The following is a 12,780-nucleotide window of genomic DNA, read 5'->3' on the forward strand; positions in this document are numbered from 1 at the left end:
TGAAAATGAGGGAAAACTTGTCAATTCATCAAGTGAAAAAAGTTATCAAATTTTTTGTGTATGTAGTAGCATTATTCATCTAGTGACATATCTTCTTTTAACTAACTCACAAATTAAAAGAAAATTACGCAAAATGAAATAATAAATTGAACTTTGTTCCTTGCTTTATTTTTAGCTCATAAAGTGGAGTTTTTATACTATCATAAACAAATTTACAACTTTTATTGCAACTTTCTTACACAAAAATTATGACGAAATGCCTATTACTTTCGCATGAATTTATTACTTTTTCTCTCCAGATTACAGTTAGCCACGCAGCAAATTTGTGGTGAAACTGAAAGTTGTGCATTTTTGTTGTGTTAATAAATTTTTGTCATAAAGTGAGCTTAAGGGGAACATGGGGAACTTCCAACTAGTCCAACAATGAGGCAGTGATCCTTCCTAGGCCCACCCTCTTCCACCACTGTGCATTAATTTTTAGGAAATTGGTTTGAAAACGAGAGAGAGAGAGAGTGTGTCCTGTCTGTGGACTGTGGGGCATACCATTTCCATTTTCCGCCCGTAGTCGTTCTGCCTCTTATACACTCACAAACAATCACACTACTCTCTCTCTCTGGTCAGGACTTTCCCTCTTGGTCTCGACCATGGAAGTTTACTCGACGCCGTTTTTGCTGGGTCTGCTAGCATTTCTTGGAATGCAGCTTCCTGTAATCATGGCGGGTTAGTGTTACTTATACTTTTCATCCTCTTGTTTCTTCACTTTTTTGTTCTTTTTTTTTTTTTTTTCTTTTTACTCTTGTTTAGCATTTAGTGCCCTTTTGTTTTGTTTCCTTTAGGACTGTTTAGACTTTAAAGTTGCTACATTTATTGGTTTCTCTATTTTGCTTCTCATTTATTAGTATTCCCTTTAATGGGGGCAATTTCTTTGGCTTATATTAGTTAAAACAGGAATCTGGAAATGGGTTTTGATTCGTTTTAGTTATTGGTCTGTGGTTCTGATATTTTAGTGTTACACTGTACATGATTTTCTGGCTCTTGGGGTTTTATGATTCATTATTTGGCTGTTGATGTGGAACTGAGTAATGTTTAGCCAGTTTAGGGCTAGTCAGTGTTAATTTTGAGTTCATTGTAATGTCTAAATTTGTGTTCTTTGGTTGGTTTTAGCTTAATGGGGACTTCGTTGCTGTCTTCTCTCAAATTTTGGGTTTTTCTTACAAATTTGCTGAGGAAGTGATCACTATGCAGCAGGGTTCCTGTGGTTTAAATGATCTTGTTTGTGTTTTGTTGTGAATGCAGTGAAAGAAATTGTTTTTATTGTTTTTTCTGGTTTCGAATTTGTGTTATTAGGTTTGGGTTCAGAATTAAACTTGCAAGCACGGGAATATTAGTACAAAAGAATTTAGGCTATTAAGCTATTAAAAAGTCCTGCGAACAGCATTGCACATAATATAAGCATTAATTATTGAAAACATATAGGAGCTGCATTGTGATTCTGTGAAGTTTGAATGATGTGATATTTTCTTGTTACTCTAGAGAGTCTACACCTCCATCTAGTTCTAGAAGTATCTTTCCAGAGGAGAATATATCAAACCTAGATCTTATTATAGCCTACTTGTTGGAAAAATTTTCTAAAATTCTTACCATAAAATCAGGTAATTTGTGCACTCATATGTTGTTTTGTAATCATTTGGTTTTAGTTTCTCAATATTTTTGGCCAATTCACTCCCAAGTCATTCATATTTTGTGAGATAAATGCCTAGATAACTGACTCTTTAGTTTTTAAGTAAACTCATTTAAAACAATGAGACTGTTATAGGTGTGGTTGTGGACATGTATACAAGGCATCAACTCTGTCAGTGCAGGAAAAGGGGGAAAAAGGTAAGAAACTGCAAAATGGGGTATTGGGTCCAACACATACATGTAGGACATTGCAGCAACATCACCATTTTTTTTTTTTTTTTTATGAGAAGCAGTCCCAAAGAGAGGTGTAGGGGAAGAGTCAAATCAGTAACCTTTACTTCATGAGTCATGATACTTGTCTAGCTACCCATTTGTGTTTAAAAGATAGAAAAGAAAAGGAAAATAAGAGTTTTTACATGTTATGTAGCTGTACAACTTCTCCTAGGAACTACTCCATTTAATTTTTCAGTTAAATTGTCAGGAAGTTATGTAAATCAGATTGATATTTTATAGCTTTTTTCTTCTTAGGTGAACTTTTTTGTGCACTCCAAATAGATATTCAATTGTGCATGTTATAGGTCAAGAGTTGTTGTATAAATCAGAGAATGACTCATGATTGATAATTACCCTTGCTACTTTTGCAGATTGCCCCTTAAATTTGACTGGATCTAACTTCACTCTGGTGGCCTCAATCTGCTCTACTAACGATGACAGAGGAAAGTGTTGCCGCTACATCAATGCTGTTATTGCAGTTTCTGTTGCTCACTATGCAAATGCCACAGGCAACCTAGGGGTTACTGCAAATTTATCTGAAACCTGCCTACATTCCATATCAGAAACCTTGGGACTGTATGGAGTTCCAAGAAATGCAACAGCATTTTGTGGGTTTGGGACAAAAATTCCTGTTAATTATGTGTGTGAGGGTCGGACAACTGTCACCCAGATGCTGCAGTCTCCAAAATTCTCAGATGTCACTGTAAATTGCAAATTGCCACTTTCAGAGGATACTAATTGCAGGAAATGTGTAAATGCTAGCATCACTTACCTTCGTCAGCTGATAGGAGCAGAAGATAATATGACACTGAGTACTTGCCGTGATGCAACTTTCACTGCAATTGCAAGCCAAGTTGATGGTGTTTCAGTTGTTGAAATTGCAAGTTGTTTTTTTGGAGTTCAAGGGCTTAGCAATTTTCCAGGTATAACCACTCAACTCAATGAAGTCCTTAAACCAATATCTTGGGAAGAAATGGATTTTAATATGTGCATGTCTGTGCATGTGATGATAAACCAGTTGGTGTCATTGGTGCAGGCTTTCCTATTCTTACATACTGCTGCTATCTTGTTACTCTTATATCCAGTGCTAGTTTTATGTATCGTAGAAAATCCCTTTATTTATAGGAAGTTTGGCAGTTTGTGCTTTTGAAATTCAAAAATAATGACCTGAAATGTCCAATAGAACCTATCAATTTTCTGCATTATTTCCTTTGTTTTGAGTTTTCACCTTCAAGTTTGTCCAACTTTTATATATGTGTGGTAGGATATTTTGGTAAGCATGGCAATAACAACTTCATACATGTTGTATAGTGGGTCTAGTTCTGTTGAGACCTAATTGAATCATTCATCTATTTTCTGTCATTGCTAATAAATATGTTCTGTGAAGGAGGGGTTAGAGAAAGAGCTCTTTTGTTTTGGTTTTCACCTTCAAGTTCATTAAAATTTTCTATATGCCTCTTAGGATATTTTGGCAAACATGGAATGACTACCCTATATGTGTTCTACTGGGCATGGTTGTGATGAGATCTAATTGAGTCATTGATCCATGGAGTCATATCCATTGCACAAGGCTCACTTCTATGGGGCCTGAGAGAAGTGATTACCCACCCACCCCTTCCCCCCTCCCGCCCCACACACACACACACACACCCCTTTTTTTTAGAGGCTAACTCCCAGGCTCGAACTTGTGAAATGGTGCTTTAATGTGGAAGGCACTTGCCATTTTCTGTCATTGCTAATAACTTTATTCGTGAAGGAAGGGTTGGGGAAAGATCTCTTTTTTGTTTTGTTTTTCACACTGTCCTAGGGACATGAAGGAGGGTATCTTTGTTGATGCATCAATTTGCTTGCTTTGTTTGAACCATTCCTTGATAGAAATCCCTTGCAGATACTTGTGGTTTCATATCATAATATCCAGTGATGAGCAAGTCATGTAACTTCGTATCTTTTGAGCTGGAAAGCTCATTTGTTGGATAATAATAAGTTTGTTCATCTAGAGTTCTTGTAGTTTAGATTTGAGCTGATTCTTCTTCTGTCATTTGAATATGTACTTGAAGGATTCTGTGTAATGTTTGAGTTTTGGCCCAGCAAGGATCCTTTATGGCACTTCAGAGCAAAAAAACTTGTTTTTTTCTTTTAGTTTGTTTATTTTTAACTCTAGAAAACAGTTTTATTATGAAAAGTTCATGAGAGGAAGATAACTGGATATTTTATGAAGGAGGAGATCAGATGGAAAGTTAAGGCCACAGGTGGAAAGTTATACAAATAATCCTGATTGAACAAACAGCTGACTGAATTGAGTGGTTGGGAAAATACTTTTAATTAAATAAGAAAAGCTAGTTCTGTTCAAGAATGAAATAAAGAAAAGGCTTGGAAACTGGGCAAGTTTTTTCCAATCATATTGCCCCATCTAACTATGATTTTGTAATGCTCTTTACGTTTTGTTTTATTTTTTTTGGGGGCTCCTTATGGTGCTGTATATGCAGCTGATAATAATTTGTTGCAATCATTATTCCAATTTCAGTGCCATCCCCACCTTCGCACACGCCCGAGGCTTCTCCAAGTCCATTGGTTGCTGCGAGCCCAAACCCACTAATGCTTGGCCCACCCTTAACCAAAAACCTCCATCACTACCGCCTGACATTGATTCCAGGCATTGGACTTGCAGTCACAGCAGCTGCTCTTATGATGCTAGTAGTCTTGGTATTTCTTATTCGCAGGAAAAGCAGAGAGCTGGAGGATTCTGAAAAATTAGATAAGACATCTTCAAAAGCTTTTCCTCATTCTTGGCCAATGCGAAAATTTCAGGAAGGTATGGCCTTGGATCTTTTACAGTCACGTTCTCTCTTGGCATTGCTAATGCCATATGTCAGAAATCCTTTAATTTTATTTTTTCTTTGGGATCTGGGGGTGGCATTTGGGGGGATTTGGAGTTAAGTGCAGGCCCTTCATCTATGTTCCGAAAATTCAGCTATAAGGAGATAAAGAAGGCAACAGGCAGTTTTAACACCATCATTGGGCGAGGAGGATTCGGAACAGTGTACAAAGCTGAATTTAGTGATGGCTTGGTGGCAGCAGTAAAACGTATGAACAAAGTTTCAGAGCAGGGAGATGATGACTTCTGCAGAGAGATTGAGCTTCTTGCTAGACTGCATCATCGCCACCTTGTTGCTCTAAGGGGTTTTTGCATTGCAAAACATGAGAGGTAGTTCGTTCATGTGTGCACTTGAGTGATGCATCTCATGTGTTGGCAACACATATAATTTTGATTGCTTCATGGCAGGTTTCTCTTGTATGAGTATATGGCAAATGGAAGCTTAAAGGATCATCTTCATGGTATGCTCCTCGCTTCTTCAATTTTTTTGTTTGCTCCCCATCCCCCCCCCCCCCCCCTCCCTCTCCCTCTCTTTTCTTTGTCAGTTCTCTGTTTCTCTGATGCATACGGCATGCCCATTAAAATTTTCCCCCCTAAAGCTCCCTTATCTCATGGCTGTATATTCTAAACAAATTTGGTCTCATGTTTGTGCAGCTCCAGGTAGAACTCCTCTCAGTTGGCGGACTAGAATGCAGATTGCAATAGACGTGGCTAATGCACTGGTAATCTACAGAATTATGCTCTTCTTCTTTGCTGGTTGGTTTCATTAATTTTCATATCTACGCACAACTAAATTAATAACTTGCAGAATGCTTTTTCTTATTTACTGTTCTCACCTGCAGGAGTACCTCCATTTCTACTGTGATCCCCCTCTGTGCCACAGAGATATTAAGTCCAGCAACATTTTACTGGATGAGAACTTCGTGGCTAAGGTAGGGTACCTCTTGGATTCACATGAAACTTTTGAAAATCTGAATCCTCAATTATTGTAGTGAAAGAAGATACAATTTTCTAAAAAGAGATTCCATGAGTGTTCTTCACTTTTGTATCTCTTAATTCTCTCCTTTGTAATTAGATTTCTTTCAGGAAGAGGGCACATGCTCATATCAAAATAACTCAGAAAGAATTTATTGTCTGATACAATGCATTACTCCCTTCATACTTCTTATCGTAGGGATTATGCATTAAACAAAAAGAAGTGCACATCCAAGCACTATGTTGAAGGCTTTGAAATAATGTGTACAAAAATGTTGTTTTGTTTTCCAGGTTGCAGATTTTGGCCTTGCACATGCTTCAAAAGATGGTTCTATTTGCTTTGAACCAGTAAATACTGATATCCGGGGAACTCCAGGTCAGGGAAAAGCCATATGATCTCTTGAACATGAATTATCTATTTTTTGTGCTAAAGAGATCTACATGTTGGGTGGCTTCCAGGTTATATGGATCCTGAATATATTGTCAGTCAAGAACTCACCGAGAAAAGTGATGTTTACAGCTACGGCGTGCTACTGTTGGAGATAGTGACTGGAAGACGTGCAATACAAGACAACAAGAATCTGGTGGAATGGTCCCAAATATACACAACATCAGAATCACGTCTACCTGAGCTAGTGGATCCTAGTATCAGTGATTCATTTGACTTAGACCAGCTTCAAACATTAGTCTCAATCATGAGATGGTGTACCCAGAGAGAAGGCCGAGGTAGGCCTTCAATTAAACAGGTTCTTAGGCTTCTTTATGAGAGTTCAGACCCAATGCAAAGTGGTCTTTTAGAAGCAATTGAAGACGAAGAGTATGAAGGAAATGAAGGGAGAGGAAGGACGAGTAAGGGGAAAATACATAGGGCTGATGCAATTTTTCACAGTGGAGATGGAAGATATCTTGCTTCTTCCTCGAGTACATCTAGGTCATATTGTAGTAGGAGCTTTTTACTTGAAACTGGTTCTCCTCAATCTCCTCACAATATACTATCTATTTGAAGCAATCATTTGGGTAGAAAGCACTCAAAGCAGTAGCACTTGGACTAAGTTGTTGAAGATATTGGATAAGAAGGCTTGAATTAGGCTGGGGATAATGTTTGGTTTTCAATCCTCATGAGGTAAAAGGTTTCCTCAAAGGCATATCAAAGAATCAAAGAATAATAATTACTGGCTTTGGTTAAACTTATAAGGGGAAAAGGAAATAGTAAGACTAGTCACCCTACTTTTTTTGGTTTATTGAAGTTTTGGGAAATGTGAAAATATTAGGTCGATTTTACTACCAGTATTATACGGCATGAAATTGTACAAATTCTGTTCGAGATCAATCATTTATGCCACTTTTAACTAGAAGAAAAGTCTTATTATCTGTAATGTTGGTTTAAATTGATGCAGTTATTGTTGAATTACATATGTTATACTTGCAACTTGTAGGGAAATTGACATTATTCTATTTGTGTTTTCAGGATCCTCTTCATTTAAAAAACTGTCCATTTCTTTTATTCCATTAATAAGATTTTATCTTATGGGTCTAACATGTCTTCTATTTATTAATACTCAATTCTTCTTTAAATATTCAACGGCATTGATACCGTTTCCTTTGTCGTTTTTTTTTTTTTTTGAGGGGGGTTTCCTTTGTCATTGTTTGATGTGTATAATGGAGACCAATGTTAAAATCACATCACCTTTTAGTGAACCTAAGTACATTTTCATTTAAAGTGGGGTAGTGATTCTGGACCAACGTTAAAAAGGAGCTCTTCATGATTCAACGGCTTTGTGGAGGACTTCGTAATTATTTGCTTCTTTATTTTCCTCTTAAAAAAAAAATAATAATAAAAAAAAAACTTCTAAGGTTGTGAAAAAAGAAACCCTAAACAAATACATAAGCTTGGGTCGAATTTCAGATTTAGAAAACTGAAAATTGTAATTTTTAATAGATCGAGCTGCTGTCAAGCCATCTATCGAGCTGCTGTCAAGCCATCTATCGAGCTTCACATTATGTCTCAATAGTAGGCATTTGTCGAGCTATTTGTCGAGACTTAATGAACAGTTTATCTTTACTTGTTTCATGGACCAATCTTCATGTCTTTTAATATGAATACTTAATATGCTTGAACAACATATTTCTTAATGAATTAAACTCATTTTAGATCTACCCAATTACAAGTAAGGTACATTTTGTCAAAAGATTATCCAATTATATAAAATATGATTCTAACAATCTCCCTCTTTGATAATCCGTGACAAAACCAAAAGCATGATTATGAGAGAAGTTTAAAGCAACAACTCCATAACTATTACAAAAAAGCAAAGTATATAAGCCTAACAACTACATGAGCTCTTGAAAAAATTTGCAAGAAAAGAGATCATGGCATGGTAGACTTGCAACCTGACTTATCTGAAACACTCAAACAAGATTCATCAAGGCATCAAATGTGAAACATAGACAAATTATATAATAGAAGAAACATATGTATAAAAAGAGAAAAGAAACGACACATGTAAGACAAGGGTGAAGAAACATACATCATATTTATATCAAAAGAATACAATGTATGTAAAAGTGGTCACAAGACCATGGTACATGTAATGAGAAATATGCAACAAAACCTCACTACATCTCTCAAAACACTCTTCCCCTAACTAGTCTATCTCTAAGCTAGCTCTTCCCCTCACAACAAGACTACTCTCATATACAAAACTACTCCCCATTTTTGTCATGAGTAACAAAGGATGAATCATTGAGAGGCAGCCATCTCATCATCCGCGAAGAACACTCCTCAGCAAGCTCGAGTGTGGGAGAGGGAGCAAAACCACCAAAGTGAGACTGGCAACAAGCAATGCGACCAATCCTAGTGTTCATCTGACACATTTCATCAAAAAGATGGTCAAGACGACTACAAAATCAGCATGCACACATGAGCTAAAGTTAATCCATGGGTGGCGAGTGAGACCTCGGCTCTAGAAGAAGAAGAGAGAGGAGCAGGTGAGGAAGAGGATCTAGATGCAGGAGCAGCATCCGTAAAAGTAGACTTTTAACGAAGAGGGTATAGGGGGAATATATATATATATATATATAGACACACACACACATATACACAACTCTCAAACAAGTCTCAAGAGAATAGATAAAATGGTTACAATTGAACTCAAAGAGTCCCTAACATCATCTAACTGAGGGTTTTAAATGTATACTTTCAAATTTCATGTCCTAAAATTACTTGCAAATTGGTTCTAAGTGGTAGAATTACTCTCTACAATTAGACCCCAGCTCATTTGTACAATTAATTGATGTGATTTGTGCTTTCACAAGGTCCCGTAGTTTATCACAGTTTGCCGGTTCGGAAAATTTTCCTCTTCACGAATGCCCATTAATTGTATTAGTTTTGGCTCTCCAAAAATATATTAGTAATGTGTTTTTTTTTACAGATAATTTCATATTCGGTAACAATATTGAGAAGAAAATTTCTTTTTTTTAGAACAGAAAAAAGAACCAATTTATTTCTTGGAAAAATTACACTTTACCACCCTAAACTATGCCCCTAAATTATACTTTGCATCCTAAACCATTCGAATGCACGATTTGCACCATAAACTAGGACCCTTATTCTAATGTTAGTTTTACTATTAAATCGGATGGAAATATGAAGCATGTGACTTATATGTATATTGCTTAAGTGACACAAATTTAAAATGCCAAAAAACTCCTTTTTTTTAATCTCTCTCTTACGTATCAGCCCCACCCAAATCAAATCAAATTCCCAAATCAAAATCATCTTCAATACCACCACTCCACCGCAACAAGGAGCTTGACAGTTTGGTAAGAGGCATGATCTTTGTCACCTTGACAATTTAAGAAATTGGGCTTCTTTGTTGGCCATCTATTGATTGACGTTGAAATTTTTGCAATATAGAATAGGTGTTGCAGAAATATATAGGTTGTTTCAAAGAACACTAATCCATACTTTGACCAAATAGTAAAATTTTATTGTCCAAAAGTTTCAATGCTTTGTCTTTTGTTCCATATTATATTCAGTGTGGATTTGGCATTGGCTTAAAAAGCCAGTTTTTTTTACTATTTAGCTTATTTTTGCTACAATTTATGAGTCTAATTGCACTTTTTAATACTATTCATGGGTTTCACTGTACTATTTACCTTTTAGTTTTATCTACAATACTTTTAGCTAAAAATTTTCAATTTTAGCTAAATAAGCTGTTCTCAAACAGACACCGAATACATACCATGCTTCATAGAAGCTACCTCAAAGAATAGGGATTCATAGAATAGGTAAAAGGCCAATACTTTAAGTTTTGACTTTCATCATAATTTCAACTACAAATTGACAGTTTCTTTTATGGATTTAGGGCTTCTTTTGAGCAATGGTTTCACGGCGGTGGAGCAGTGGTGGTGTTGAAGATTTTTTATTTAGGGATTTTTAATTTAGAGAGGGGAGCTAATGCAAGAGAGAGAGAGCAGGATAAAAAAATAATAATAAAAATTTGTTTTTAATTGATTGGAAAGAGGGGTTTTTGGTCTTTTAGGTTTGTGTCACTTAAGCAATACACACATGTAAGTCACATGATTTATATTTCCATCCAACTTAATAGTAAAACTAATGTCAAGTTGCAAAGTATAACAAGAGTCATAGTTTAGGATGCAAATTGTGCATTCGAATAGTTTAGGGTACAGAGTGTAATTCAGGGCATACTTTAGGGTAATAAAATGTAATTTCCCCTTATTTCTTTAAATATTATTTTATAGTAAGGTTGAGTTTGGATTGCACTGAAAAATGAAAGAGTCTGCATTTGGCATTTTTTCTGTGGGTCTCGTGCACTGTTCACAGGACCCGCAAGTATGAAAAAACGTAAATGTTAAGTTAAAACTAGTCTCACGACACTATTTACACATTTAAAAATTATTTTGCTACAGTATTTTCAGCAATAAGTTTTCAATTTTCAGCAATAAGTGGTATCTAAACAGACCCTAAGTGTACATATTATGTGTAAGAGTAAAGAGTTATTATATTAGATGGAAAAATAACATTTTATGTTAGATACTTAGATACAAAATGAGATATTGTATTGCTATTTAGAACAAGGTATTGTTCTTGAACGAGGAGTAGAAACTTAGAAATTGATATTTCATTTCCATTGTTCTCTTTCATTAGACTTTTTCTTACTACTTATTGATATTGAAGTAGTTAATTTTGGATTTTGAAACCTTTTTAAAAATTTACTATGGCATGTACAGGTATATTTATCAGAGGTAGTAATCATGATATTGAAAGAGATCTTCAAAAGCTTGGTTAAAACTATTTGATAACATCAAACTTATAAAAAAAATTCTAAAAGCTAAAGCATAAAGTTGTTGAGGCTAATTTTTTAAAAAGCCCATTAGCAGGATGAAGCCCAACAATATGGGCAAGAAGAGAGTCAGCAGATTGATAAGAAGAAACCATTAACGGCAGGAGTAATGGATCACAGGCCCATAAAATAAATAAATGGGTCTTGAGAAAAGCAAATGGGCCCAGAGGAGCCCAAAAGAGGAAGTAGTAAACTCATGGGTATTATGTAATGAAGAAAAACAAGAATGGGCCACAGCAGACCCGATGTAATGAAGTAAGAAATAAAGGGGTTGATGGAAAGCCCAAAAGCTGAAGGATAAAGTAATTAGGCCAAGAAAGCCCCAAAAGAGTTAGCAAAATGCCCATGGGAATATAGAATTATGAAATGGGCCGAGGATGCCCAAGAAGAAAGAAATGAGACAAAGGAGCCTACAAGCAATATAACGGATTATGAAAGCCCAAAGTAACATGAATGACCACACGAAGTCATTGTAAGAAGGTTGGGCAGCAGGCCCAAAGATGCCCAGCAAACACGGGTCCAATAATACCGTGGCAAGAATCGCAGAATAGTGTGACAGGAACAGCAATAAAACTATGGGTGAAGCAAGAAATGGGCTAAAAGGAGAAGCCCAAGGAAGGCCTAGCCCTTGGAAAGAAACAGACTAATAAAGAATGAAAGACCAGACGATTCACGCCATAAGAGGTCAAAAGTGGGTGGCAGAACGCACAGACAAGCCCCAGACCACGGCAAACGCATGAGCAGTAGACAGGTTTGGACATTCACAAGAAGTGGAGCATGCGCGAGACTCAGGCCCTACCAGCCTATACCCAGCCAATACAGGAGTGGCGGGTCATAGGTCAAAGGTAAGAGAGAGTATGGTCTGGCATTGAGGAGAATGGGAAGCATATTTTAGGGTTCCTTCTCAAGCTCTTTTGAGGGAAATTTCCTACTGGGATGATATACCACCCAAAAGAGGGAAGATGAGCTAAAACCACTAGGTGCATACCATAAGGGATAGGAAGGGAGAACACCCACACTGTAACAGATGAGAAGACCACGGTAAGCAAACGAACAAAATAACTTTCTTTGTCTAGTAATAGAGAGTGCCACAGCCAGCACTAGTAAGTGGTGGTGGCTGGGGCACTGACAGACCAGTGGTGGTTGGCAAGGACACCCAGATCAAACAAAGGTTGTTAAGGGGTAAAATGGTAAAGAAACAGTCACAGTAGGCAGTATATAAAGAGTCTTTGTCGTGCATAGTAGGGAGAGACAACGGTACCAATCACCACGAGAGTGACCACCATCACGCCGCACGAGAAAACACTAAAGAAAAGAGAGAAAACAAAAACGAAAATAGTAAAACAGGGGAAAGAAAACAGAGAGTTAAAATAAAAGGAGTAAGAGGGATTAGAATGGCAGGCATGTACCAATGGGTTTTCTCCTTCTCTCCCTCTTAAAGCCTACCCTCTGCTAAGAAATACTTTCGGGCACAAGTCATTTAGGTCCGCTCCCTCAAAGTGTGTAATTTTAGCGGTAGGATGCTCCTGCGAGGTTACCCACATTAAGGAAATAGTTCTCTCCTTAGCCACAGCCCCGTAACTAAACCAAATATGGCAAACTAGTCACATT

General features: G+C 36.8%; 1 protein-coding gene across 1 annotated transcript; it reads left to right on the top strand.

Annotated features, from left to right (window-relative positions):
- The first annotated feature begins 523 nt into the window (after positions 1-523).
- LOC142644727 (putative receptor-like protein kinase At1g49730) lies at positions 524-7,230 on the top strand. The gene is made up of 9 exons (XM_075819307.1): positions 524-720; positions 2,325-2,876; positions 4,478-4,765; positions 4,897-5,158; positions 5,237-5,289; positions 5,483-5,550; positions 5,671-5,760; positions 6,095-6,179; positions 6,263-7,230. The coding sequence occupies exons 1-9, from the start codon at positions 645-647 to the stop codon at positions 6,805-6,807; spliced, it is 2,019 nt and encodes a 672-aa protein (XP_075675422.1). The 5' UTR covers positions 524-644; the 3' UTR covers positions 6,808-7,230.
- The last annotated feature ends 5,550 nt before the right edge of the window (positions 7,231-12,780 follow it).

The sequence above is a fragment of the Castanea sativa genome, chromosome 7 (assembly GCF_040712315.1).
Source record: "Castanea sativa cultivar Marrone di Chiusa Pesio chromosome 7, ASM4071231v1".
Classification (NCBI taxonomy): Eukaryota; Viridiplantae; Streptophyta; class Magnoliopsida; order Fagales; family Fagaceae; genus Castanea; species Castanea sativa.

What these genes read in the sequence shown, in the direction of transcription:
- LOC142644727 (XM_075819307.1), top strand. Translation starts at nt 645, where the DNA reads ATGGAAGTTTACTCGACGCCGTTTTTGCTGGGTCTGCTAGCATTTCTT. An exon ending in GCTTCCTGTAATCATGGCGG is followed by an intron (nt 721 to 2,324) that starts GTTAGTGTTACT and finishes CTACTTTTGCAG; the next exon opens with ATTGCCCCTTAAATTTGACT. An exon ending in ATGAGAACTTCGTGGCTAAG is followed by an intron (nt 5,761 to 6,094) that starts GTAGGGTACCTC and finishes TTTGTTTTCCAG; the next exon opens with GTTGCAGATTTTGGCCTTGC.